Genomic DNA, 25,333 nt, shown 5'->3' with positions numbered 1-25,333 from the left:
GAGGTCGCATGGGTGGAAAGTGAACGAAGAAAAGAGTTCTCTATCTCCTCTCACGAGGGTTTCCTTCCTAGGGACTCTAATAGATTCTGTAGAAATGAAAATTTACCTGACGGAGTCCAGGTTATCAAAACTTCTAAATGCTTGCCGTGTTCTTCACTCCATTCCGCGCCCCACGGTGGCTCAGTGCATGGAAGTAATCGGCTTAATAGTAGCGGCGATGGACATAGTGCCATTTGCGCGCCTGCATCTCAGACCGCTGCAATTATGCATGCTCAGTCAGTGGAATGGGGATTACACAGATTTGTCCCCTCTACTAAATCTGGATCAGGAAACCAGAGATTCTCTTCTCTGGTGGTTATCTCGGGCCCATCTGTCCAAGGGTATGACCTTTCGCAGACCAGATTGGACAATTGTAACAACAGATGCCAGCCTTCTAGGTTGGGGTGCAGTCTGAAACTCCCTGAAGGCTCAGGGTTCATGGACTCAGGAGGAGAAACTCCTCCCAATAAATATTCTGGAGTTAAGAGCAATATTCAATGCTCTTCTGGCTTGGCCTCAGCTAGCAACACTGAGGTTCATCAGATTTCAGTCGGACAACATCACGACTGTGGCTTACATCAACCATCAAGGGGGAACCAGGAGTTCCCTAGCGATGTCAGAAGTCTCCAAGATAATTCGCTGGGCAGAGACTCACTCTTGCCACCTGTCAGCGATCCATATCCCTGGTGTAGAGAACTGGGAGGTGGATTTTCTAAATCGTCAGACTTTTCATCCGGGGGAATGGGAACTCCATCCGGAGGTGTTTGCTCAATTGGTTCTCCGTTGGGGCAAACCAGAGTTGGATCTCATGGCGTCTCGCCAGAACGCCAAGCTTCCTTGTTACGGATTCAGGTCCAGGGACCCAGAAGCAGCACTGATAGATGCTCTAGCAGCGCCTTGGTTCTTCAACCTGGCTTATGTGTTTCCACCGTTTCCTCTGCTCCCTCGTCTGATTGCCAAAATCAAACAGGAAAGAGCATCTGTGATATTGATAGCGCCTGCGTGGCCACGCAGGACCTGGTATGCAGACCTAGTGGACATGTCATCCTTTCCACCATGGACTCTGCCTCTGAGACAAGACCTTCTAATACAAGGTCCTTTCAATCATCCGAATCTACTTTCTCTGACACTGACTGCATGGAGATTGAACGCTTGATCCTATCAAAGCGTGGCTTCTCAGAGTCAGTAATTGATACCTTAATACAGGCACGAAAGCCTGTCACCAGGAAAATTTACCACAAGATATGGCGTAAATATCTTCATTGGTGTGAATCCAAGAATTACTCAGGGAGTAGGGTTAGAATTCCTAGGATATTGTCCTTCCTCCAAGAGGGTTTGGACAAAGTATTATCAGCTAGTTCTTTAAAGGGACAGATTTCTGCTCTGTCTATTCTTTTACACAAGTGTCTGGCAGAAGTTCCAGACGTTCAGGCATTTTGTCAGGCTTTAGTTAGAATTAAGCCTGTGTTTAAACCTGTTGCTCCTCCATGGAGCTTAAACTTGGTTCTTAAAGTTCTTCAAGGGGTTCCGTTTGAACCCCTTCATTCTATTGATATCAAACTTCTTTCATGGAAAGTTCTTTTTCTGATGGCTATTTCCTCGGCTCGAAGAGTCTCGGAGTTATCTGCCTTACATTGTGATTCTCCTTATCTGATCTTTCATTCAGATAAAGTTGTTCTGCGTACAAAACCTGGGTTTTTACCTAAGGTGGTTTCTAACAAGAATATCAATCAAGAGATTGTTGTTCCATCATTATGTCCTAATCCTTCTTCAAAGAAGGAACGTCTTTTGCATAATCTAGACGTAGTCCGTGCCTTGAAGTTTTATTTACAGGCTACTAAAGATTTTCGCCAAACATCTAACCTGTTTGTTGTTTACTCTGGACAGAGGAGAGGTCAGAATGCCTCGGCAACCTCTCTTTCTTTTTGGCTTCGGAGTATAATCCGTTTAGCCTATGAGACTGCTGGACAGCAGCGTCCTGAAAGGATTACAGCTCATTCTACTAGAGCTGTGGCTTCCACCTGGGCCTTTAAAAATGAGGCCTCTGTTGAACAGATTTGCAAGGCTGCAACTTGGTCTTCCCTTCATACTTTTTCCAAATTTTACAAATTTGATACTTTTGCTTCTTCGGAGGCTGTTTTTGGGAGAAAGGTTCTACAGGCAGTGGTTCCTTCCGTTTAAGTTCCTGCCTTGTCCCTCCCATCATCCGTGTACTTTAGCTTTGGTATTGGTATCCCACAAGTAATGGATGATCCGTGGACTGGATACACTTAACAAGAGAAAACATAATTTATGCTTACCTGATAAATTTATTTCTCTTGTAGTGTATCCGGTCCACGGCCCGCCCTGTCCTTTTCAGGCAGGTCTAAATTTTAATTAAACTACAGTCACCACTGCACCCTATGGTTTCTCCTTTCTCGGCTTGTTTCGGTCGAATGACTGGATATGGCAGTGAGGGGTGGAGCTATATAGCAGCTCTGCTGTGGGTGATCCTCTTGCAACTTCCTGTTGGGAAGGAGAATATCCCACAAGTAATGGATGATCCGTGGACCGGATACACTACAAGAGAAATAAATTTATCAGGTAAGCATAAATTATGTTTTTATGTCCTGTCTGTGTATATAAGAATATCACCATTTTGGGTGTAAATCTGATTCTTTCCCCAGTATGTCTCTCCAACCACCTCTGCGTCATGCCCCACAATTTTGTAAGTTGTGGACATTGCCATATCATATGTATGATGTTTGGGTTGTCATTGGAGTATTTTGGGCACAGACCTGTTGTGTCATATTTCCACTTGAGAAATAGTTTTGGCGTAATATATGCATTGTGGATCAGTTTGGTGTGTGATTCTCTTATCTCATTTGACAGGGTGGCTTCTCTTACTTTTACGAAGCTTTGTTCAATACAGCTGTCTGGGACATCCTGCCCCAGTAGTTCAGTCCATGTTTTCGTAATGTGTGTTAAGTTAGCTTTGTTCGGTCATTTTTGCAAAGTTTTATAGGTGTATGATATAGAGGTCAGTCCCCCCCTTGTCAGAGTTAGTAATTGATATATGTCACAATTAGTGTCTGGCAATTTCCCTGATCTCAATAGGGTTTGTACGTAATGCCTCACCTGTAGATACGCAAAATGGTGCTTATTAGGGATACCATACTCTCTTTGCAGTTCTGCAAATGTGCGAACTGCTGTGCCCTCTATTGTGAGAATTTGTTTAATGCTTGTCACTCCCCATGTGTCCCATTGTTTAAAGGGTTTCGTAGTGAATCCTGCTGGGAAATCTGGATTGCCCCTCAGTGGCAGGAAGATAGTGTGATTTGGTGAGACTTCTAAGGCCCTACAAACCTTTCTCCACGCCTTTATCGGGCCACTGAATAATGTTTCCCCTCCAAGAATAGATTCCACCTGAGTGCGAGTCATGTGTGGTAACATCTTGAGTAACCACGGTTTGATGTGAGCTGTGTCTAGTTTGCCATTAGTGAAGTGTTCCCTATCCGTCAGCCAGTCCATTACATATTTGACCCCTGCTGCCCAGTTGTAGAACTCAATATTCGGCAGTCCCAAACCTCCCATCTCCGGTCTGCCTGTCAATTTCTGATAGCTTAGTCTGTGCTTTTTCCCCCTCCTTACAAAGTGCATAATGTCTCTATTTAGTATTTTTAGGTCCTGCTTGTGTAGAAGCTCCGGGAGCATCTGTAGGGTGTACAGTAATTTGGGGAACAAAATCATTTGTTAATATTTGTATTTATTTTGTACCAATATTACTAAGCTTTTGTTTGTGTATATATGTTTTTACTTGAATTAACTTCAATGTACATTTTATTCTAATCCTTTCAGTAGCAAGGAGTACTAGAGGCGTAAAACTGTTCCTAATTGTTTACAACTTGCAAATGTTTTTAAATTGAAGTCTTCCGGGTGATCTAAAAGTGGGTGTTGGTTGCGCAATCTGAACACAAAACATATGTTGATATTATTTTAATTCTTACCTCTCCTAATTGCCTATGTAGCAGATCTTTACAAATATTAGAACACAGAAAAATGAAAGATTCTTACATAGAAAACATTCACATTTGTACAGACTTTTAATCTTGTTGTTCTTAGAAATAAGTCAGGAGTAAAAACGTCTGCGTATAATGTTGGAAATACTATTCATGATCATCTCAGCATTTGAATTTACGCATTTTTACTACACTGTGGAGCATTCACCACATCTGTTGGACAATATAGCTTATTAATTTCCTTGCATTTAAAGGGACATGCATTTCTTTCATAATTCAAATAGAACATACAATTTTAAACAACTTTCCAATTTACTTGTGTTATCAAATATGCTTCATTCTCTTGTTATCCATTGTTGAAAGAGCAGCAAAGCACTACTGAAAGCTAGCTGAACATGCGTCAATGACAAGAGGCATATATGTGCAGCCACTAATCACCAGCTAGTTCCCAGTAGTGCCATTGTGTTCTATAGCCTAGCTAGGTATGCTTTTCAACAAAGGATACTAAGAACAAAGAACATTTTGACAATAGATGTAAATTAGAAAGTTGTTTAAAATAAAGTACCTTTTGCATTAAATTGTTAATGGAAAATTATTTTTTAAAAGTAATGTTTCTCTGTGCATTTGGGTAAACTACCTAACTGTTCATAAAGGATACAGCACAATAATTTCAAATTGTTCATGCTGCATTGGATTCCTGCCAAAGACACCCATATTATCACAGAAAAAACATGATAAACAGATGCTACAGAGACCAAATTATAATGCCTCTTGTACTATGACCCTATTAATGGTATAAAGGTCATTTTCATGTTTCTTTAGTTCAACTACAATAGGATTGTAAAGCACATGTTCTAGTCAGACCAGGGCACACAAAACCTACTTTTATGAGACATGTTTGTCACCCTTGGCAACTGACGGTCCCAGGAGCCTCATGCGAACCTCTGAGGCTTCCCATGCAGCCTTTCTTTTAACACAGGAAGGAACGCCACCTACACAAAACACCAGTTCTCTCTCACACATAGACAATGCATGTAAATACTTTTGCCTTTAGTCAGATATATAGTATGGCCTTTTGTGAACATTTGGGGCAGTGTATATATAGCCTATTGAGTAATACTAGTTGCCCATAACTGATCTAGTTTATACAGAGTACTTTTAGTAGTAATGTGTTGTATTCTTGTAAAGTTATAAGATAATTGTAAATAAGCATACAACTAAAAAAAGATTGCTCTTCCCTGTGTTTTAGATTAATGGGTTACTGCTTTAAAAGAATACCAACATTAGCTGTGTATTACAACTTGTATAACCACATTCATACTAAATCTTTATTTCTTCTGTTAAGTGTGATCAGTCCACGGGTCATCATTACTTCTGGGATATTAACTCCTCCCCAACAGGAAGTGCAAGAGGATTCACCCAGCAGAGCTGCATATAGCTCCTCCCCTCTACGTCACTCCCAGTCATTCTCTTGCACCCAACGACTAGATAGGAGGTGTGAGAGGGCTATGGTGATTATACTTAGTTTTATATCTTCAATCAAAAGTTTGTTATTTTAAAATAGCACCGGAGTGTGTTATTACCTCTCTGGCAGAGTTTGACGAAGAATCTACCAGAGTTTTTGCTATGATTTTAGCCGGAGTAGTTAAGATCATATTGCTGTTTCTCGGCCATCTGAGGAGAGGTAAACTTCAGATCAGGGGACAGCGGGCAGATGAATCTGCATAGAGGTATGTAGCAGCTTTTATTTTCTGACAATGGAATTGATGAGAAAATCCTGCCATACCGATATAATGTCATGTATGTATACTTTACACTTCAGTATTCTGGGGAATGGTACTTCACTAGAATTACACTGTAAGAAGTACATTAAGCTGTTTAATAACTAGAAATTATGTTTAACGTTTTTGCTGGAATGTAAAATCGTTTTCATTTGCTGAGGTACTGAGTGAATAAATGTTTGGGCACCATTTTCCCACTTGGCAGTTGCTTAATCTTTTTCTGACAGTTTCTGTTCTCTCTCACTGCTGTGTGTGAGGGGGAAGGGCCGTTTTTTGGCGCCTTTTCTATGCATCAGTTATTTCAGTCAGCAGCTCTTTGTATTTCCTGCATGATCCGGTTCATCTCTACAGAACTCAGGGGTCTTCAAACTTATTTTGAGGGAGGTAATTTCTCTCAGCAGAGCTGTGAGAATTATAGTTGACTGTGATATAAAACGTTTATTCTGTAATTGTTTCCTGCTTTCAGAATTTGTTATCTTTGCTATTGGGATTAAACCTTTGCTAAAGTTGTGTTGTTTACAAGGATTGAGGCTATAACTGTTTCAATTTATTAATTTTCAACTGTCATAGATTTTCTGTGCTTCTTAAAGGCACAGTACGTTTTTAATATTATTCTAATTGAATTGTATTCTAAGTTGCAAGTTTATTTGCTAGTGTGTTAAACATGTCTGATTCAGAGGAAGATACCTGTGTCATTTGTTGCAATGCCAAAGTGGAGCCCAATAGAAATTTATGTACTAACTGTATTGATGCTACTTTAAATAAAAGTCAATCTGTACAAATTGAACAAATTTCACCAAACAACGAGGGGAGAGTTATGCCGACTAACTCGCCTCACGTGCCAGTACCTGCATCTCCCGCTCGGGAGGTGCGTGATATTGTAGCGCCGAGTACATCTGGCCGGCCATTACAAATCACATTACAGGATATGGCTTCTGTTATGACTGAAGTTTTGGCTAAATTACCAGAACTAAGAGGTAAGCGTGATCACTCTGGGGTGAGAACAGAGTGCGCTGATAATATTAGGGCCATGTCAGATACTGCGTCACAGGTTGCAGAACATGAGGACGGAGAACTTCATCCTGTGGGTGACGGTTCTGATCCAAACAGACTGGATTCAGATATTTCAAATTTTAAATTTAAACTGGAAAACCTCCGTGTATTACTAGGGGAGGTGTTAGCGGCTCTGAATGATTGTAACACAGTTGCAATACCAGAGAAAATGTGTAGGTTGAATAAATATTTTGCGGTACCGACGAGTACTGAGGTTTTTCCTATACCTAAGAGAATTACTGAAATTGTTTCTAAGGAGTGGGATAGACCCCGTGTGCCGTTCTCACCCCCTCCGATATTTAGAAAAAGGTTTCCAATAGACGCCACCACACGGGACTTATGGCAAGCGGTCCCTAAGGTAGAGGGAGCAGTTTCTACTTTAGCTAAGCGTACCACTATCCCGGTGGAGGATAGCTGTGCTTTTTCAGATCCAATGGATAAAAAATTAGAGGGTTACCTTAAGAAAATGTTTGTTCAACAAGGTTTTATATTGCAACCCCTTGCATGCATTGCGCCGATCACGGCTGCAGCGGCGTTCTGGATTGAGTCTCTGGAAGAGAACATTAGTTCAGCTACTCTGGACGACATTACGGACAGGCTTAGAGTCCTTAAACTAGCTAATTCATTCATTTCGGAGGCCGTAGTACATCTAACTAAACTTACGGCGAAGAATTCAGGATTCGCCATTCAGGCACGCAGGGCGCTGTGGCTAAAATCCTGGTCAGCTGATGTTACTTCTAAGTCTAAATTGCTTAATATACCTTTCAAAGGGCAGACCTTATTCGGGCCCGGGTTGAAAGAGATTATCGCTGACATTACAGGAGGTAAAGGCCATGCCCTGCCTCAGGACAAAGCCAAAACTAAGACTAGACAGTCTAATTTTCGTTCCTTTCGTAATTTCAAAGCAGGAGCAGCATCAACTTCCTCTGCACCAAAACAGGAAGGAGCTGTTGCTCGCTACAGACAAGGCTGGAAACCTAACCAGTCCTGGAACAAGGGCAAGCAGACCAGGAAACCTACTGCTGCCCCTAAAACGGCATGAATTGAGGGCCCCCGATCCGGGATCGGATCTAGTGGGGGGCAGGCTTTCTCTCTTCGCCCAGGCTTGGGCAAGAGATGTCCAGGATCCCTGGGCGCTAGAAATAATATCTCAGGGATACCTTCTGGACTTCAAATACTCTCCTCCAAGAGAGAGATTTCATCTGTCAAGGTTGTCAACAATCCAGACAAAGAAAGAGGCGTTTCTACGCTGCGTACAAGAGCTCTTGTTAATGGGAGTAATCCACCCAGTTCCACGATCGGAACAGGGACAGGGGTTTTACTCAAATCTGTTTGTGGTTCCCAAAAAAGAGGGAACTTTCAGACCAATCCTGGACTTAAAGATCCTAAACAAGTTCCTAAGAGTTCCATCGTTCAAGATGGAGACTATTCGGACAATTTTACCTATGATCCAAGAGGGTCAGTACATGACCACTGTAGATTTAAAGGATGCTTACCTTCACAAAGATCATTACCGGTACCTAAGGTTTGCCTTCCTAGACAGGCATTACCAGTTTGTAGCTCTTCCATTCGGATTGGCTACAGCTCCAAGAATCTTCACAAAGGTTCTGGGTGCTCTTCTGGCGGTACTAAGACCGCGGGGAATCTCGGTAGCTCCATGCCTAGACGACATTCTGATTCAAGCTTCAAGCTTTCAAACTGCCAAGTCTCATACAGAGTTAGTACTGGCATTTCTAAGGTCACATGGATGGAAGGTGAACGAAAAGAAAAGTTCACTCGTTCCACTCACAAGAGTTCCCTTCCTGGGGACTCTTATAGATTCTGTAAAAATGAAGATTTACCTGACAGAGGACAGGTTAACAAGACTTCAAAGTGCTTGCCGCACCCTTCATTCCATTCAACACCCGTCAGTGGCTCAATGCATGGAGGTAATCGGCTTAATGGTAGCGGCAATGGACATAGTACCCTTTGCACGCCTACACCTCAGACCACTGCAACTGTGCATGCTAAGTCAGTGGAATGGGGATTACTCAGACTTATCCCCTTCTCTGAATCTGGATCAAGAGACCAGAAATTCTCTTCTTTGGTGGCTTTCTCGGCCACATCTGTCCAGGGGGATGCCATTCAGCAGACCAGACTGGAGAATTGTAACAACAGACGCCAGCCTTCTAGGTTGGGGTGCCGTCTGGAATTCTCTGAAGGCTCAGGGACAATGGAGTCAGGAGGAGAGTCTCCTGCCAATAAACATTCTGGAATTGAGAGCAGTTCTCAATGCCCTCCTGGCTTGGCCCCAGTTGACAACGCGGAGTTTCATCAGGTTTCAGTCGGACAACATCACGACTGTAGCTTACATCAACCATCAGGGAGGGACACGAAGCTCCCTAGCTATGATGGAAGTATCAAAGATAATTCGCTGGGCAGAGTCTCACTCTTGCCACCTGTCAGCAATCCACATCCCGGGAGTGGAGAACTGGGAGGCGGATTTCTTAAGTCGTCAGACTTTTCATCCGGGGGAGTGGGAACTTCATCCGGAGGTCTTTGCCCAAATACTTCGACGTTGGGGCAAACCAGAGATAGATCTCATGGCGTCTCGACAGAACGCCAAGCTTCCTCGTTATGGGTCCAGATCCAGGGATCCAGAAGCAGTCCTGATAGATGCCCTGACAGCACCTTGGGATTTCAGGATGGCTTACGTGTTTCCACCCTTCCCGATGCTTCCTCGATTGATTGCCAGAATCAAACAAGAGAGAGCATCAGTGATTCTAATAGCACCTGCGTGGCCACGCAGGACTTGGTATGCAGATCTGGTGGACATGTCATCCTGTCCACCTTGGTCTCTACCTCTGAAACAGGACCTTCTGATTCAAACATCAAAGTCTAACTTCTCTGAAGCTGACTGCTTGGAAATTGAACGCTTGATTTTATCAAGACGTGGGTTTTCTGAGTCAGTTATTGATACCTTAATACAGGCTAGGAAACCTGTTACCAGAAAGATTTACCATAAGATATGGCGTAAATACCTATATTGGTGTGAATCCAAAGGTTACTCTTGGAGTAAGGTTAGGATTCCTAGGATATTGTCTTTTCTACAAGAAGGTTTAGAAAAGGGTTTATCCGCTAGTTCATTAAAGGGACAGATCTCAGCTCTGTCCATTCTGTTACACAAACGTCTGTCAGAAGTTCCTGACGTCCAGGCTTTTTGTCAGGCTTTGGCCAGGATTAAGCCTGTGTTTAAAACGGTTGCTCCACCATGGAGTTTAAACCTTGTTCTTAATGTTTTACAGGGCGTTCCGTTTGAACCCCTTCATTCCATTGATATAAAGTTGTTATCTTGGAAAGTTCTATTTTTAATGGCTATTTCCTCGGCTCGAAGAGTCTCTGAGTTATCAGCCTTACATTGTGATTCTCCTTATTTGATTTTTCATTCGGATAAGGTAGTTCTGCGTACTAAACCTGGGTTCTTACCTAAGGTAGTTACTAACAGGAATATCAATCAAGAGATTGTTGTTCCTTCTTTATGCCCAAATCCTTCTTCGAAGAAGGAACGTCTACTGCACAACCTGGATGTAGTCCGTGCTCTAAAATTTTACTTACAGGCAACTAAGGAATTTCGACAAACGTCTTCTCTGTTTGTCGTTTACTCTGGGCAGAGGAGAGGTCAAAAAGCTTCTGCTACCTCTCTTTCTTTTTGGCTTCGTAGCATAATTCATTTAGCTTATGAGACTGCTGGACAGCAGCCTCCTGAAAGGATTACAGCTCATTCCACTAGAGCTGTGGCTTCTACTTGGGCCTTTAAGAATGAGGCCTCTGTTGAACAGATTTGCAAGGCTGCAACTTGGTCTTCGCTTCATACTTTTTCCAAATTTTCCAAATTTGACACTTTTGCTTCATCGGAGGCTATTTTTGGGAGAAAGGTTCTTCAGGCAGTGGTTCCTTCTGTATAAAGAGCCTGCCTATCCCTCCCGTCATCCGTGTACTTTTGCTTTGGTATTGGTATCCCAGAAGTAATGATGACCCGTGGACTGATCACACTTAACAGAAGAAAACATAATTTATGCTTACCTGATAAATTCCTTTCTTCTGTAGTGTGATCAGTCCACGGCCCGCCCTGTTTTAAGGCAGGTAAATATTTTTTAATTTATACTCCAGTCACCACTTCACCCTTGGCTTTTCCTTTCTCGTTGGTCCTTGGTCGAATGACTGGGAGTGACGTAGAGGGGAGGAGCTATATGCAGCTCTGCTGGGTGAATCCTCTTGCACTTCCTGTTGGGGAGGAGTTAATATCCCAGAAGTAATGATGACCCGTGGACTGATCACACTACAGAAGAAAGGAATTTATCAGGTAAGCATAAATTATGTTTTTATACAAAAAAACTTTCACAAGAACGCTTCCTCAGAGGGGTCTTCTCTTATTGACCCCCTCTGAGGAAGCATTCTTGTAAAACGCACATCAGGGGTCAATAGGAGAAGCCTTGTCTCTCCAGTTTTTTATTTGCTTACCTGAATCCCATGGTTTAACTCATATCGATATTTGCGCTGTTGATACTCTGCAGTGCAGATGTTTACTGTAATATTATAATTAAAGTGGCTCCCGGATTGAAGGAGCCAAGCCAATATTTATTCTTCTGTCTGCTGTAGTAGTCACATTATCTATTTACTGATATAGTCCTCATTTTTGGGGATTATTCAGGTTTAAGTGTTTTAATAGCAAACGTTGCTGGTATAAATGTTTTTTTGTATAAATTAAAGATTTAGTATGAATGTGGTTATACAAGTTGTAATACACTACTATTGTTGATACTCTTTTTTTTTTTTTTTTTTTTAAAGCAGTAACCATTAATCTAAAACACAGGCAAGTGCATTCTTTTCTTTCCTAAGACATGGAGAGTCCACAACATCATTCCAATTACTAGTGAGATATTCACTCCTGGCCAGCAGGAGGAGGCAAAGAGCACCCCAGCAGAGCTGTTAAGTGTCACTTCCCTTACTCATAACCCCAGTCATTCTCTTTGCTTCTGTCAAGGGAGGATGTGCAAAGTTTGTGTCTGAAGATATTTAATCCTTGTATAGGTACTTTTCCCTACAAGCAAGGATTGAGGTTTAGCTGTGTCAACGTCAATCTCTTTAGTAAGAGTAGTGGTGGCTTTTAGCAGTTAGAAGGTGGTGAGGTTGTCCTTGCTTTGTTTTCTGACATAATTGCTACCCTAATTATAGAAAGCCAGAGTTAGTTACTCTGTTCTTTCTTTTTCTACAGATCTCTGATAGGAGAATGTGTCCTTTCACACCTTGTGAGCTGTCTTCCTGCCCGACAGCTGGATTTGCAGGTAAGTGCTTTTGTCTTCTAGGTATGGGAGGATTACATTTGGGAAAAAGTTATTTCTGCGTTATTTCTTTTGGGACATAATTAATCCTTTATGTAGGATTTACTTTAGGGCAGTGTGCAGCCACTTTCATATGTGTGGAGAGTATTGCGTTAATAACTTCCCTTACTGTTTATGGGACGGTACCTCTGGGGCTTAAAGATATGTTTATTTTATTAGCTGGAAGCAGTCAAAGAAACGTTCTTAGATATTGGGTATATTATTTTTGGGGATTTCGGATGTTTAAGACCTCTTTCTTTTGCAAGATGTACTGAGTCCATGGTTTCATCCTTACTTGTGGGATATTGTCCTTCCTAACAGGAAGTAGCAAAGAGAGCACCACAGCAGAGCTGTCTATATAGCTCCCCCCTTAAATCCACCCCCCAGTCATTCTCTTTGCTGGCTCTAAGCTGGAAGGGTAAAGAGAAGAGGTGTTAAACTGTTAGTTTTTATTTTATCTTCAATCAAGAAGGAACGTCTGTTGCACAACTTAGACGTGGTTCGTGCTTTGAAGTTTTATTTGCAGGCAACCAAAGATTTTTGCCAATCATCTTCTTTGTTTGTTGTCTATACTGGAAAGCGCAGAGGTCAAAAGGCTACGGCTACCTCTCTTTCCTTTTGGCTGAAATGCATCATCCGTTTGGCTTATGAGACTGCTGGACAGCAGCCTCCTGAAAGAATTACAGCTCACTCCACTAGAGCGGTGGCTTCCACATGGGCTTTTAAAAATGATGCTTCTGTTGAACAGATTTGTAAGGCTGCGACTTGATCTTCGCTTCATACCTTTTCCAAATTTTACAAATTTGATACTTTTTCTTCTTCAGAGGCTATTTTTGGGAGAAAGGTTTTGCAAGCAGTGGTGCCTTCCGTTTAGGTTCCTGTCTTGTCCCTCCCTTCATCCGTGTCCTAAAGCTTTGGTATTGGTTTCCCACAAGTAAGGATGAAACCGCCGACTCCGTACATCTTTCAAAAGAAAACAAAATTTATGCTTACCTGATAAATTTCTTTCTTTTGCGATGTGCCGAGTCCACGGCCCGCCCTGTCTATCAAGACAGATAGTATTTTTTATGTAAACTTCAGTCACCTCTGCACCTTATAGTTTTTTCTTTTCTTCCTTAGCCTTCGGTCGAATGACTGGGGGGTGGAGTTAAGGGGGGAGGTATATAGACAGCTCTGCTGTGGTGCTCTCTTTGCTACTTCCTGTTAGGAAGGACAATATCCCACAAGTAAGGATGAAACCGTGGACTCGGTACATCGCAAAAGAAAGAAATTAATAAGGTAAGCATAAATTTTGTTTTTTCATTCCGTTTTACTGTGAGGGTTTATAAGAGACACGCTTTTTAATCTCCTGCGCAGTTTTTCTTTCTGCCGGTCATGTGACTTCCCGCTCTTCTGCTTGAGATACTGAGCGGAGCGGCGTCATTCTTATGTGAGCTCTCTTCTGTGACGGCTCGTTTGACCGATCTGCTGGGGAGTTTTGCGTATATTTGGATTACTTTTGAAGGTTCAGGTAGGGCACCTCAGGCTGACTGAGGTGTAGAGGTGCATACTTTGTTTTCTCTTATTTTACCCTTAACGTTTTTGCGCTCTGAGGAAATAATTTCCTTCTTAAAATGACAGTAGTCATTTGCAAGGGACAAAAAGAGGAGACTTCATTAGAAGAGATCCAAGATGGGATTAATCCCCTTAAGCTGGCTAATTCCTTTATCTCTGATGGCAACATGCAAGTAATTAGACTGGGAGCTAAGATGTCTAGCTTCGCTGTTCTAGCCTGTAGGGCTTTGTGGCTAAAATCTTGGTCAGCTGATGTTACTTCCAAATCAAAGCTCCTGTCATTACCTTATAAGGGTAATGCCCTTTTTGGTCCTGGTCTAGCTGAGATCATTTCTGAGATTACAGGTGGAAAGGGGTCCTTTCTACCTCAGGACAAGAAGAGTAGACCTTAGGGTCGCCAAAATTCTAATTTTCATTCCTTTCGTAACTTGAAGGGACAAAAATTCTCCTCTTCCTCCTTCAAGCCGGAGCAGTCCAAGTCCTCTTGGGGATTCAATCAGCCTTGGAATAAGGGGAAGCAGTCAAAGAAGCCTTCATCCAAGGTTAAATCAGCATGAAGGGACCACTCCCGGTCCGGTAGTGGATTAAGTGGGGGGGGCAGACTTTCCTTTTTTTGTCAAGCTTGGATATGCAATGTTTCAGATCCTTGGGCTGTGGACATAGTATCTCAGGGTTACAAAATAGGATTCAAGACTTGTCCTCCCAGGGGCAGATTCATCCTCTCAAGATTATTTGCAGATCAGGTAAAAAGAGAGGCCTTCTTAAAGGGACATAAAACACAATTTTTTTCTTTCATGATTTAGATAGAACATAACGTTTTAAACAACTTTCTAATTTACTTCTATTATCAAATTTTCTTAGTTTTCTTGTTATTCTTTGTGGAAAAACAGAAATGTAAGCTCAAGAGTGTGCACGTGTCTGCAGCACTATAAAGCAGCAGTTTTGTAACAATGTTATACGTTAGCAGGAGCACTAGATGGCAGCACTATTTCCTGTCGTGAAGTGCTTTAGGCATGTGCACGCTACCAACATGAGAATGAAAAAAAAATTGATAATAGAAGTAAATTGGAAACTTTTTAAAAATAGTGTCCTCTATCTGAATCATGAAAGAATTTGTTTGGGTTTAATGTCCCTTTAAGCTGCGTTTAGGACCTCTCTTCCCTGGGGGCGATTGTTCAAGTTCCTGTAAAGGAACAGGGTCGAGGATTCTATTCCCTCCTTTTTGGGATCCACAAATAGATTTGAACTTTTTGACCCATTTTAGACCTAAAATCTCTCAACAAATTCCTCAGGGTTCTGTCCTTCAAGATGGAAACCATTCGTTCCATTCTTCCTTTGGTCCAAGAGGGTCAGTTCATGATGACCATAGACCTAAAGGACGCATATTTGCATGTTCCTATTCACAGGGATCATCACCAGTTCCTGAGATTCGCTTTTCTACACCAGCACTTTCAATTTGTTGCTCTTCCGTTTGGCCTTGCCACAGCTCCCAGAATTTTCACAAAGGTTCTGGGGGCTCTTTTGGCAGTAGTCAGGTATCGGGGAATTGCGGTGGCGCCTTACCTGGACGATATCTTGGTTCAAGCGTCATCTTTTCAACTAGCAAACTCCCATACAGAGATCTTGTTGTCTTCTCTACATTCCCACGGGTGGAAAGTGAATCTGGAGAAGAGTTCCCTTGTTCCAACTACAAGGGTGTGTTTCTTAGGGACCATCATAGATTCCCTATCCATGAAGATTTTTCTGACGGATGTCAGAAAATCCAAACTTCTCAATTCATGTCTCTCTCTCCAGTCTACTGTTAGTCCATCAGTGGCTCAATGCATGGAGGTAATTGGTCTGATGGTCGCTTCCGTGGACATCATTCCTTTTGCTCGGTTCCATCTGAGAGCTCTGCAACTATGCATGCTCAGTTAACGAAACAGAGACCATTCAGATCTATCTCGGAGGATAGATCTGGATTCTCTAACAAGAGACTCTCTTGTGGTGGATTTCTCAGGATCATTTTTCACAGGGCACATTCTTCCGGAGACCCCCCTGGGTGATAGTGACTACGGACGCTACCCTGTTAGGCTGGGAAGCAGTCTGGGGCTCGTTAAAAACTCAGGGCCTGTGGACTCGGAAGGAGTCCTCTCTTCCCATAAACATCTTAGAGTTGAGAGCAATTTTCAGTTCCTTGATAGCTTGGCCTCAGTTGTCTTTAGCCCGGTTTATCAGATTCCAGTTGGACAACATCACCACAGTGGCTTACATCAACCACCAGTGAAGAACTCTGAGTTCCCTCGCTATGAAGGAAGTGACTTCCTCTCTGCTATTCACATTCCAGGAGTGGACAACTGGGAGGCGTATTTTCTGAGCAGACAGACCTTTCATCCCGGGGAGTGGGCTCTACATCCAGAGGTGTTCTCCAGAATAACCCTCAAGTGGGCAGTGTTGGAGTAGGATCTAATGGCGTCTTGTCCGATTTCCAAGCTTCCAAGGTACGGTTCAAGGTCAAGAGATCCTCAGACCGCCTTGATAGATGCTCTGGCGGTTCCTTGGGATTTGGTCTATCATACCTGTTTCCTCAGTTTGCTCTCCTTCCAAGAGTCATTGCTCATATCAAGCAGGAGAGAGCGTCTGTAATTCTAATAGCGCCTGCATGGCCTCGCAGGATCTGGTTTGCAGACCTGGTAAAGATGTCATCTCTTCCTCCTTGGAGGTTACCTCTGAGGAAGGATCTTCTAACTCAGGGTGCTTTCCTCCATCAAAATCTAGTTTCTCTGAAGCTGACTGCTTGGAGATTGAACGCTTAGTTTTGGCTAAGCGTGGATTTTCTGGGTCAGTCATTGATACCATGCTTCAGGCTCGCAAACCGGTTACTCGTAAAATTTACCATAAGGTATGGCGCAAATACCTATATTGGTGTGAATCAAAGGGCTTTTCTTGAAGCAGGGTCACGGTTTCCTAGAATTTTGGCTTTTCTCAAGGAAGGTTTGGAGAAGGGTTTGTCAGTCAGTTCTCTGAAGGGTCAGATTTCTACACTATCTATTCTTTTACACAAACGTCTGGCAGAAGTGCCAAATGTTCAATAATTTTCTCAGGCCTTGGTCAGAATCAGGCCTTTGTTTAAACCTGTTGCTCCTCCTTGGAGCCTTAACCTAGTTCTTAAAGGGATAGTAAACCCCAACATTTTCTTTTATGATTCAGATAGAACATACAATTTTAAACAACTTTCCAATTTAATTCTATTATCAAATTTTCTTCATTCTCTTCTATTTAGCCAATAACATGAGACAAATGTGTGCAGGCACCAATTAGCAGCAGCTCCCACTAGTGTATGATATGTGCGTATTAATTTTTTAACAAGGGATACTAAGAGAACAAAGCACATTTGAAAATAGAAGTGAATTTAAAAGTGTCTTAAAATGACATGCTCTATCTGAATCATGCAAGTTTAATTTTGACTTTCCTATCCCTTTAAAGTTTTGCAGCAAGCTCCGTTTAAGCCAATGCATTCTGTAGATATTTGTTGAGTTTTGTTCCTTTATTGCTATTTCCTCTGCTCGCAGAGTTTCTGAACTCTCGGCTCTGCAATGTGATTCCCCTTATCTTATTTTTCATGCAGCTAAGGCGGTCCTTCGTACTAAATTGGGGTTTCTCCCTGAGGTGGTGGTTTTGGATTGAAACATTAATCAGGAAATTGTTGTTCCTTCTTTTTATCCTAATCCTTCTTCTCATAAGAAACGTCTTTTGCATAACTTGGATGTTGTACGTGCTGTAAAATTTTACCTACAGACTACTAAAGATTTTCGTCAGTTCTTCCCTGTTTGTTTGTTTCTCAGGAAAGCGGAAGGGTCAGAAGGTTACTTCTACTTCTCTTTCCCTCTGGTTGAGAAGTATGATTTGTTTTGCTTATGAGACTGCTGGACAGCAGCCTCCTGAGAGAATTACGGCTCATTCCACTAGGGCTGTCTCCTCTTCTTGGGCTTTCAAAAATTAAGCTTCTGTGGAACAAATTTGCAAGGCGGCAACATGGTCCTCTCTGCATACTTTTTCCAAATTCTACAAATTTGATACTTTTGCCTCGGCTGAGGTCTCTTTTGGGAGAAAGGTTCTTCAAGCGGTGGTGCCTTCTGTTTAGGTCTGCCTGTCTCCCTCCCTGTTCCTTCTGTGTCCTCTAGCTTGGTTATTGGTTCCCACGAGTAATTGGAGTGATGTTGTGGGCTCTCCATGTCTTAGGAAATAAAACAAAATGTATGCTTACCTGATAAATTTCTTTCTTTCTGGACATGGAGAGTCCACAACCCCACCCTTAAAATAGACAGTATTTTTTGTTAAACCTCAGGCCCCCTCTACACCTTTGTGTTATCATCTTTTTCCATTTCCCTTCGGCCGAATGACTGGGGGTTATGGGTAAGGGAAGTGACACTTAACAGCTCTGCTGGGGTGCTCTTTGCCTCCTCCTGCTGGCCAGGAGTGAATATCCCACTAGTAATTGGAATGATGTTGTGGACTCTCCATGTCTGGAAAGAAATTTATCAGGTAAGCATAAATTTAGTTTTTTTAGTTGTATGCTATCTTCTAATTGTGTTCCTCTTGCTCACAACCTGGGGCATAAAAACTAAAGTAATAAAATCAATACTATATACCACACATTATTTCACTTAGAGGTTTTTTTAGGCAGATTACTGCTTTGCCCTATTTTATGTTCTTTTTTATCTGTATTCGTGTAAAGCTCTATGAACTTGTATACTAATAAAAAAACTTCTGGGAATAATACAATTTGGTACACAGTGATGTAAAATATTTATTTATTCTTTTGTAATAGTCTCTTTACATTTTGTTTTTCTCAGGGGTTTTTTTTTAACACCCAAATCTTTTCCGCAAAGCAGTGTAGTGATATAACTTTTTATCTAATCTCTCCCCAGGGCGTAGAACTTTCTGGTTTATCTGCCGCAATCAGCCATTTCTTAAACTGCTTCCTCAGCTCTTTCCCTAACTCCGTAGCTCACCTCCCTGCTGATGAACTGGTCTCCAAGAAAAAGAACAAAAAGCGCAAGAACCGGAACCTCAGCAGCACCGACAACACAGCCTGGGCCAGTATCACCCCTCAGGAGCTCTGGAAGAGCATTTGTACAGAAGCAAAAGCTTACTATGATTACACTCTGGAGTGGTGAGTGATATCTTGAGGCGTGAAACTATAAACGAAGTAGGAATTGTAAGGCCATGGTGCATTTGTATACATCCAATTCCTGTTTTGCATGTTTTTTGTATATAAATCAAAAACAACAAACTATTTATTGTTATGCATTTTTATAGTACATTGTTGTATACATGGAATAACTAATCAACGTGTTGCTGCCTTATAGAGTGAGATTAAAGGGACACAATCCCACTAATTATGTGTTCCGCCATGTTGAAATCTAGCTTTCACTCCATCCCAGCACAGCAACATTCCATATGTAGTGTGACGTAGGTGCAGAAATAGCACTTGTATTATTAGAGGGAGGTGCATGAATCTATTTAGTGTTTAATGTCCATTTTAAATGTTATTTAGGGAAATGTATTTTAATGATGTGAATATACAGACTTCATAGCTCACTAAATCATTGTCCAGAGACCAGTAACATGGGAGAATGATACAGTTTCAGAGTCATTTCATTATTTTCTTTTTGTAAAGTGACAATGTGGACCACGCTGTGGAGATGTACAATCTACAGAAAATTAGTCTTCTCAGAGAAATATGTGTCAAGGCTGGAATCCAGGTAAGTAAATCTATAACACAGATATTTTTTATAGTCTGATTTTAATTGGTCACAGTGACTTTTTATAAAATGACAATGATGGGACTGTTCTTTATTTGCATAGCATTGGTTGCATTTGACTGTCTCGGCCTGTAAGCAAAGGGAGTGAGTCTTGTGCAGTCGTACCTTGTTTTATTGCGCTTTGTAGATATTGGATTTTTTTTTCTTTCATATTGAAGGTTTGTGGCAACCCTGCGTCGTACAAGTCTATCGGCGCCATTTTTCCAACATATAAACACACATAAATACACACGCACATATAAATTCCATGGAAGAACGAAGAAAATATGATAATAGGAGTAAATTAGAAAGTTGCTTAGAATTACATGCTCTAACTGAATCATGAAAGAAAAAAAAAATTGGTTTTAGTATCCCTTTAACCCCTTAAGGACAAGGCCATTTTTCAATTTATTTCCCTTAAGGACCAGGGCTATTTTTACATTTCTGCGGTGTTTGTGTTTAGCTCTCATTTTCATCTTACTCATTTACTGTACCCACATATATTATATACCGTTTTTCTCGCCATTAAATGGACTTTCTAAAGATACCATTATTTTCATCATATCTTATAATTTACTATAATTTTTTTTTAGAAATATGATGGAAAAAATGGAAAAAAACACACTTTCTTTCATGTAATTAGCAAGAGTCCATGAGCTAGTGACGTATGGGATATACATTCCTACCAGGAGGGGCAAAGTTTCCCAAACCTCAAAATGCCTATAAATACACCCCTCACCACACCCACAATTCAGTTTTACAAACTTTGCCTCCGATGGAGGTGGTGAAGTAAGTTTGTGCTAGATTCTACGTTGATATGCGCTCCGCAGCAAGTTGGAGCCCGGTTTTCCTCTCAGCGTGCAGTGAATGTCAGAGGGATGTGAGGAGAGTATTGCCTATTTGAATGCAGTGATCTCCTTCTAAGGGGTCTATTTCATAGGTTCTCTGTTATCGGTCGTAGAGATTCATCTCTTACCTCCCTTTTCAGATCGACGATATACTCTTATATATACCATTACCTCTGCTGATTCTCGTTTCAGTACTGGTTTGGCTATCTACTATATGTAGATGAGTGTCCTGGGGTAAGTAAGTCTTATTTTCTGTGACACTCCTAGCTATGGTTGGGCACTTTGTTTATAAAGTTCTAAATATATGTATTCAAACATTTATTTGCCTTGACTCAGAATGTTCAACTTTCCTTATTTTCAGACAGTCAGTTTCATATTTGGGATAATGCATTTTAATTTAACATTTTTCTTACCTTAAAATTTGACTTTTTCCCTGTGGGCTGTTAGGCTCGCGGGGGCTGAAAATGCTTCATTTTATTGCGTCATTCTTGGCGCGGACTTTTTTGGCGCAAAAATTCTATTTCCGTTTCCGGCGTCATACGTGTCGCCGGAAGTTGCGTCATTTTTTGACGTTATTTTGCGCCAAAAATGTCGGCGTTCCGGACGTGGCGTCATTTTTGGCGCCAAAAAGCATTTAGGCGCCAAATAATGTGGGCGTCTTATTTGGCGCGAAAAAATATGGGCGTCACTTTTGTCTCCACATTATTTAAGTCTCATTTTTTATTGCTTCTGGTTGTTAGAAGCTTGTTCTTTGGCATTTTTTTCCCATTCCTGAAACTGTCATTTAAGGAATTTGATCAATTTTGCTTTATATATATGTTGTTTTTTCTCTTACATATTGCAAGATGTCTCACGTTGCATCTGAGTCAGAAGATACTACAGGAAAATCGCTGTCAAGTGCTGAATCTACCAAAGCTAAGTGTATCTGCTGTAAACTTTTGGTAGCTATTCCTCCAGCTGTTGTTTGTATTGATTGTCATGACAAACTTGTTAAAGCAGATAATATTTCCTTTAGTAAAGTACCATTGCCTGTTGCAGTTCCTTCAACATCTAAGGTGCAGAATGTTCCTGATAATATAAGAGATTTTGTTTCTGAATCCATAAAGAAGGCTATGTCTGTTATTTCTCCTTCTAGTAAACGTAAAAAAATCTTTTAAAACTTCTCTCCCTACAGATGAATTTTTAACTGAACATCATCATTCTGATTCTGATGATTCCTCTGGTTCAGAGGATTCTGTCTCAGAGGTTGATGCTGATAAATCTTCATATTTATTTAAAATGGAATTTATTCGTTCTTTACTTAAAGAAGTCCTAATTGCTTTAGAAATAGAGGATTCTGGTCCTCTTGATACTAAATCTAAACGTTTAAATAAGGTTTTTAAAACTCCTGTAGTTATTCCAGAAGTTTTTCCTGTCCCTGATGCTATTTCTGCAGTAATTTCCAAAGAATGGGATAATTTGGGTAATTCATTTACTCCTTCTAAACGTTTTAAGCAATTATATCCTGTGCCGTCTGACAGATTAGAATTTTGGGACAAGATCCCTAAAGTTGATGGGGCTATTTCTACCCTTGCTAAACGTACTACTATTCCTACGTCAGATGGTACTTCGTTTAAGGATCCTCTAGATAGGAAAATTGAGTCCTTTCTAAGAAAAGCTTATCTGTGTTCAGGTAATCTTCTTAGACCTGCTATATCTTTGGCTGATGTTGCTGCAGCTTCAACTTTTTGGTTGGAAACTTTAGCGCAACAAGTAACACATCGTGATTCTCATGATATTATTATTCTTCTTCAACATGCTAATAATTTTATCTGTGATGCCATTTTTGATATTATCAGAGTTGATGTCAGGTTTATGTCTCTAGCTATTTTAGCTAGAAGAGCTTTATGGCTTAAAACTTGGAATGCTGATATGGCTTCTAAATCAACTTTACTTTCCATTTCTTTCCAGGGTAACAAATTATTTGGTTCTCAGTTGGATTCCATTATTTCAACTGTTACTGGTGGGAAAGGAACTTTTTTACCACAGGATAAAAAATCTAAAGGTAAAAACAGGGCTAATAATAGTTTTCGTTCCTTTCGTTTCAACAAAGAACAAAAGCCTGATCCTTCATCCTCAGGAGCAGTTTCAGTTTGGAGACCATCTCCAGTCTGGAATAAATCCAAGCCAGCTAGAAAGGCAAAGCCTGCTTCTAAGTCCACATGAAGGTGCGGCCCTCATTCCAGCTCAGCTGGTAGGGGGCAGGTTACGTTTTTTCAAGGGAATTTGGATCAATTCTGTTCACAATCTTTGGATTCAGAGCATTGTTTCAGAAGGGTACAGAATTTGTTTCAAGTTGAGACCTCCTGCAAAGAGATTTTTTCTTTCCCGTGTCCCAGTAAATCCAGTAAAAGCTCAAGCATTTCTGAAATGTGTTTCAGATCTAGAGTTGACTGGAGTAATTATGCCAGTTCCAGTTCCGGAACAGGGGATGGGGTTTTATTCAAATCTCTTCATTGTACCAAAGAAGGAGAATTCTTTCAGACCAGTTCTGGATCTAAAAATATTGAATCGTTATGTAAGGATACCAACGTTCAAGATGGTAACTGTAAGGACTATCTTACCTTTTGTTCAGCAAGGGAATTATATGTCCACAATAGATTTACAGGATGCATATCTGCATATTCCGATTCATCCAGATCATTATCAGTTCCTGAGATTCTCGTTTCTGGACAAGCATTACCAGTTTGTGGCTCTGCCGTTTGGCCTAGCTACAGCTCCAAGAATTTTTACAAAGGTTCTCGGTGCCCTGCTGTCTGTAATCAGAGAACAGGGTATTGTGGTATTTCCTTATTTGGACGATATCTTGGTACTTGCTCAGTCTTCACATTTAGCAGAATCTCATACGAATCGACTTGTGTTGTTTCTTCAAGATCATGGTTGGAGGATCAATTTACCAAAAAGTTCTTTGATTCCTCAGACAAGGGTAACCTTTCTGGGTTTCCAGATGGATTCAGTGTCCATGACTCTGTCTTTAACAGACAAGAGACGTCTAAAGTTGATTACAGCTTGTCGAAACCTTCAGTCACAATCATTCCCTTCGGTAGCCTTATGCATGGAAATTCTAGGTCTTATGACTGCTGCATCGGACGCGATCCCCTTTGCTCGTTTTCACATGCGACCTCTTCAGCTCTGTATGCTGAAGCAATGGTGCAAGGATTACACGAAGATATCTCAATTAATATCTTTAAAACCGATTGTTCGACACTCTCTAACATGGTGGACAGATCACCATCGTTTAATTCAGGGGGCTTCTTTTGTGCTTCCGACCTGGACTGTAATTTCAACAGATGCAAGTCTCACAGGTTGGGGAGCTGTGTGGGGATCTCTGACGGCACAAGGAGTTTGGGAATCTCAGGAGGTGAGATTACCGATCAATATTTTGGAACTTCGTGCAATTTTCAGAGCTCTTCAGTTTTGGCCTCTTCTGAAGAGAGAATCGTTCATTTGTTTTCAGACAGACAATGTCACAACTGTGGCATACATCAATCATCAAGGAGGGACTCACAGTCCTCTTGCTATGAAAGAAGTATCTCGAATTTTGGTTTGGGCGGAATCCAGCTCCTGTCTAATCTCTGCGGTTCATATCCCAGGTGTAGACAATTGGGAAGCGGATTATCTCAGTCGCCAAACGTTGCATCCGGGCGAATGGTCTCTTCACCCAGAGGTATTTCTTCAGATTGTTCAAATGTGGGAACTTCCAGAAATAGATCTGATGGCGTCCCATCTAAACAAGAAACTTCCCAGGTATCTGTCCAGATCCCGGGATCCTCAGGCGGAGGCAGTGGATGCATTATCACTTCCTTGGAAGTATCATCCTGCCTATATCTTTCCGCCTCTAGTTCTTCTTCCAAGAGTAATCTCCAAGATTCTGAAGGAATGCTCGTTTGTTCTGCTGGTAGCTCCGGTATGGCCTCACAGGTTTTGGTATGCGGATCTTGTCCGGATGGCCTCTTGCCAACCGTGGACTCTTCCGTTAAGACCAGACCTTCTGTCACAAGGTCCTTTTTTCCATCAGGATCTGAAATCCTTAAATTTAAAGGTATGGAGATTGAACGCTTGATTCTTGGTCAAAGAGGTTTCTCTGACTCTGTGATTAATACTATGTTACAGGCTCGTAAATCTGTATCTCGAGAGATATATTATAGAGTCTGGAAGACTTATATTTCTTGGTGTCTTTCTCATCATTTTTCCTGGCATTCTTTTAGAATACCGAGAATTTTACAGTTCCTTCAGGATGGTTTAGATAAGGGTTTGTCCGCAAGTTCTTTGAAAGGACAAATCTCTGCTCTTTCTGTTCTTTTTCACAGAAAGATTGCTATTCTTCCTGATATTCATTGTTTTGTACAAGCTTTGGTTCGTATAAAACCTGTCATTAAGTCAATTTCTCCTCCTTGGAGTTTGAATTTGGTTCTGGGAGCTCTTCAAGCTCCTCCGTTTGAACCTATGCATTCATTGGACATTAAATTACTTTCTTGGAAAGTTTTGTTCCTTTTGGCCATCTCTTCTGCCAGAAGAGTTTCTGAATTATCTGCTCTTTCTTGTGAGTCTCCTTTTCTGATTTTTCATCAGGATAAGGCGGTGTTGCGAACTTCTTTTCAATTTTTACCTAAAGTTGTGAATTCCAACAACATTAGTAGAGAAATTGTGGTTCCTTCATTATGTCCTAATCCTAAGAATTCTAAGGAGAAATCGTTGCATTCTTTGGATGTTGTTAGAGCTTTGAAATATTATGTTGAAGCTACGAAATCTTTTCGTAAGACTTCTAGTCTATTTGTTATCTTTTCCGGTTCTAGAAAAGGCCAGAAAGCTTCTGCCATTTCTTTGGCATCTTGGTTGAAATCTTTAATTCATCTTGCCTATGTTGAGTCGGGT

The 25,333-nt window shown here is 41.2% G+C and overlaps 1 protein-coding gene across 4 annotated transcripts in view; it reads left to right on the top strand.

The window, feature by feature from the left end:
* The window catches only part of CLUH (clustered mitochondria homolog), a 251,373-nt gene that overhangs the window by 154,440 nt on the left and 71,600 nt on the right, over window positions 1-25,333 (top strand). For all 4 annotated transcript variants that reach the window (XM_053706279.1, XM_053706281.1, XM_053706277.1 and 1 more), the window contains exons 16-17: window positions 18,696-18,940; window positions 19,448-19,532. In XM_053706279.1, the coding sequence (XP_053562254.1) occupies window positions 18,696-18,940; window positions 19,448-19,532 (330 nt within the window). The remainder of the gene's footprint in view (window positions 1-18,695; window positions 18,941-19,447; window positions 19,533-25,333) is intronic.

Source organism: Bombina bombina, chromosome 3 (genome assembly GCF_027579735.1).
Source record: "Bombina bombina isolate aBomBom1 chromosome 3, aBomBom1.pri, whole genome shotgun sequence".
Lineage (NCBI taxonomy): Eukaryota > Metazoa > Chordata > Amphibia > Anura > Bombinatoridae > Bombina > Bombina bombina.
The sequence above is the reverse complement of the archived record's forward strand: the minus strand, read 5'-3'. Positions and strand labels throughout refer to the sequence as shown.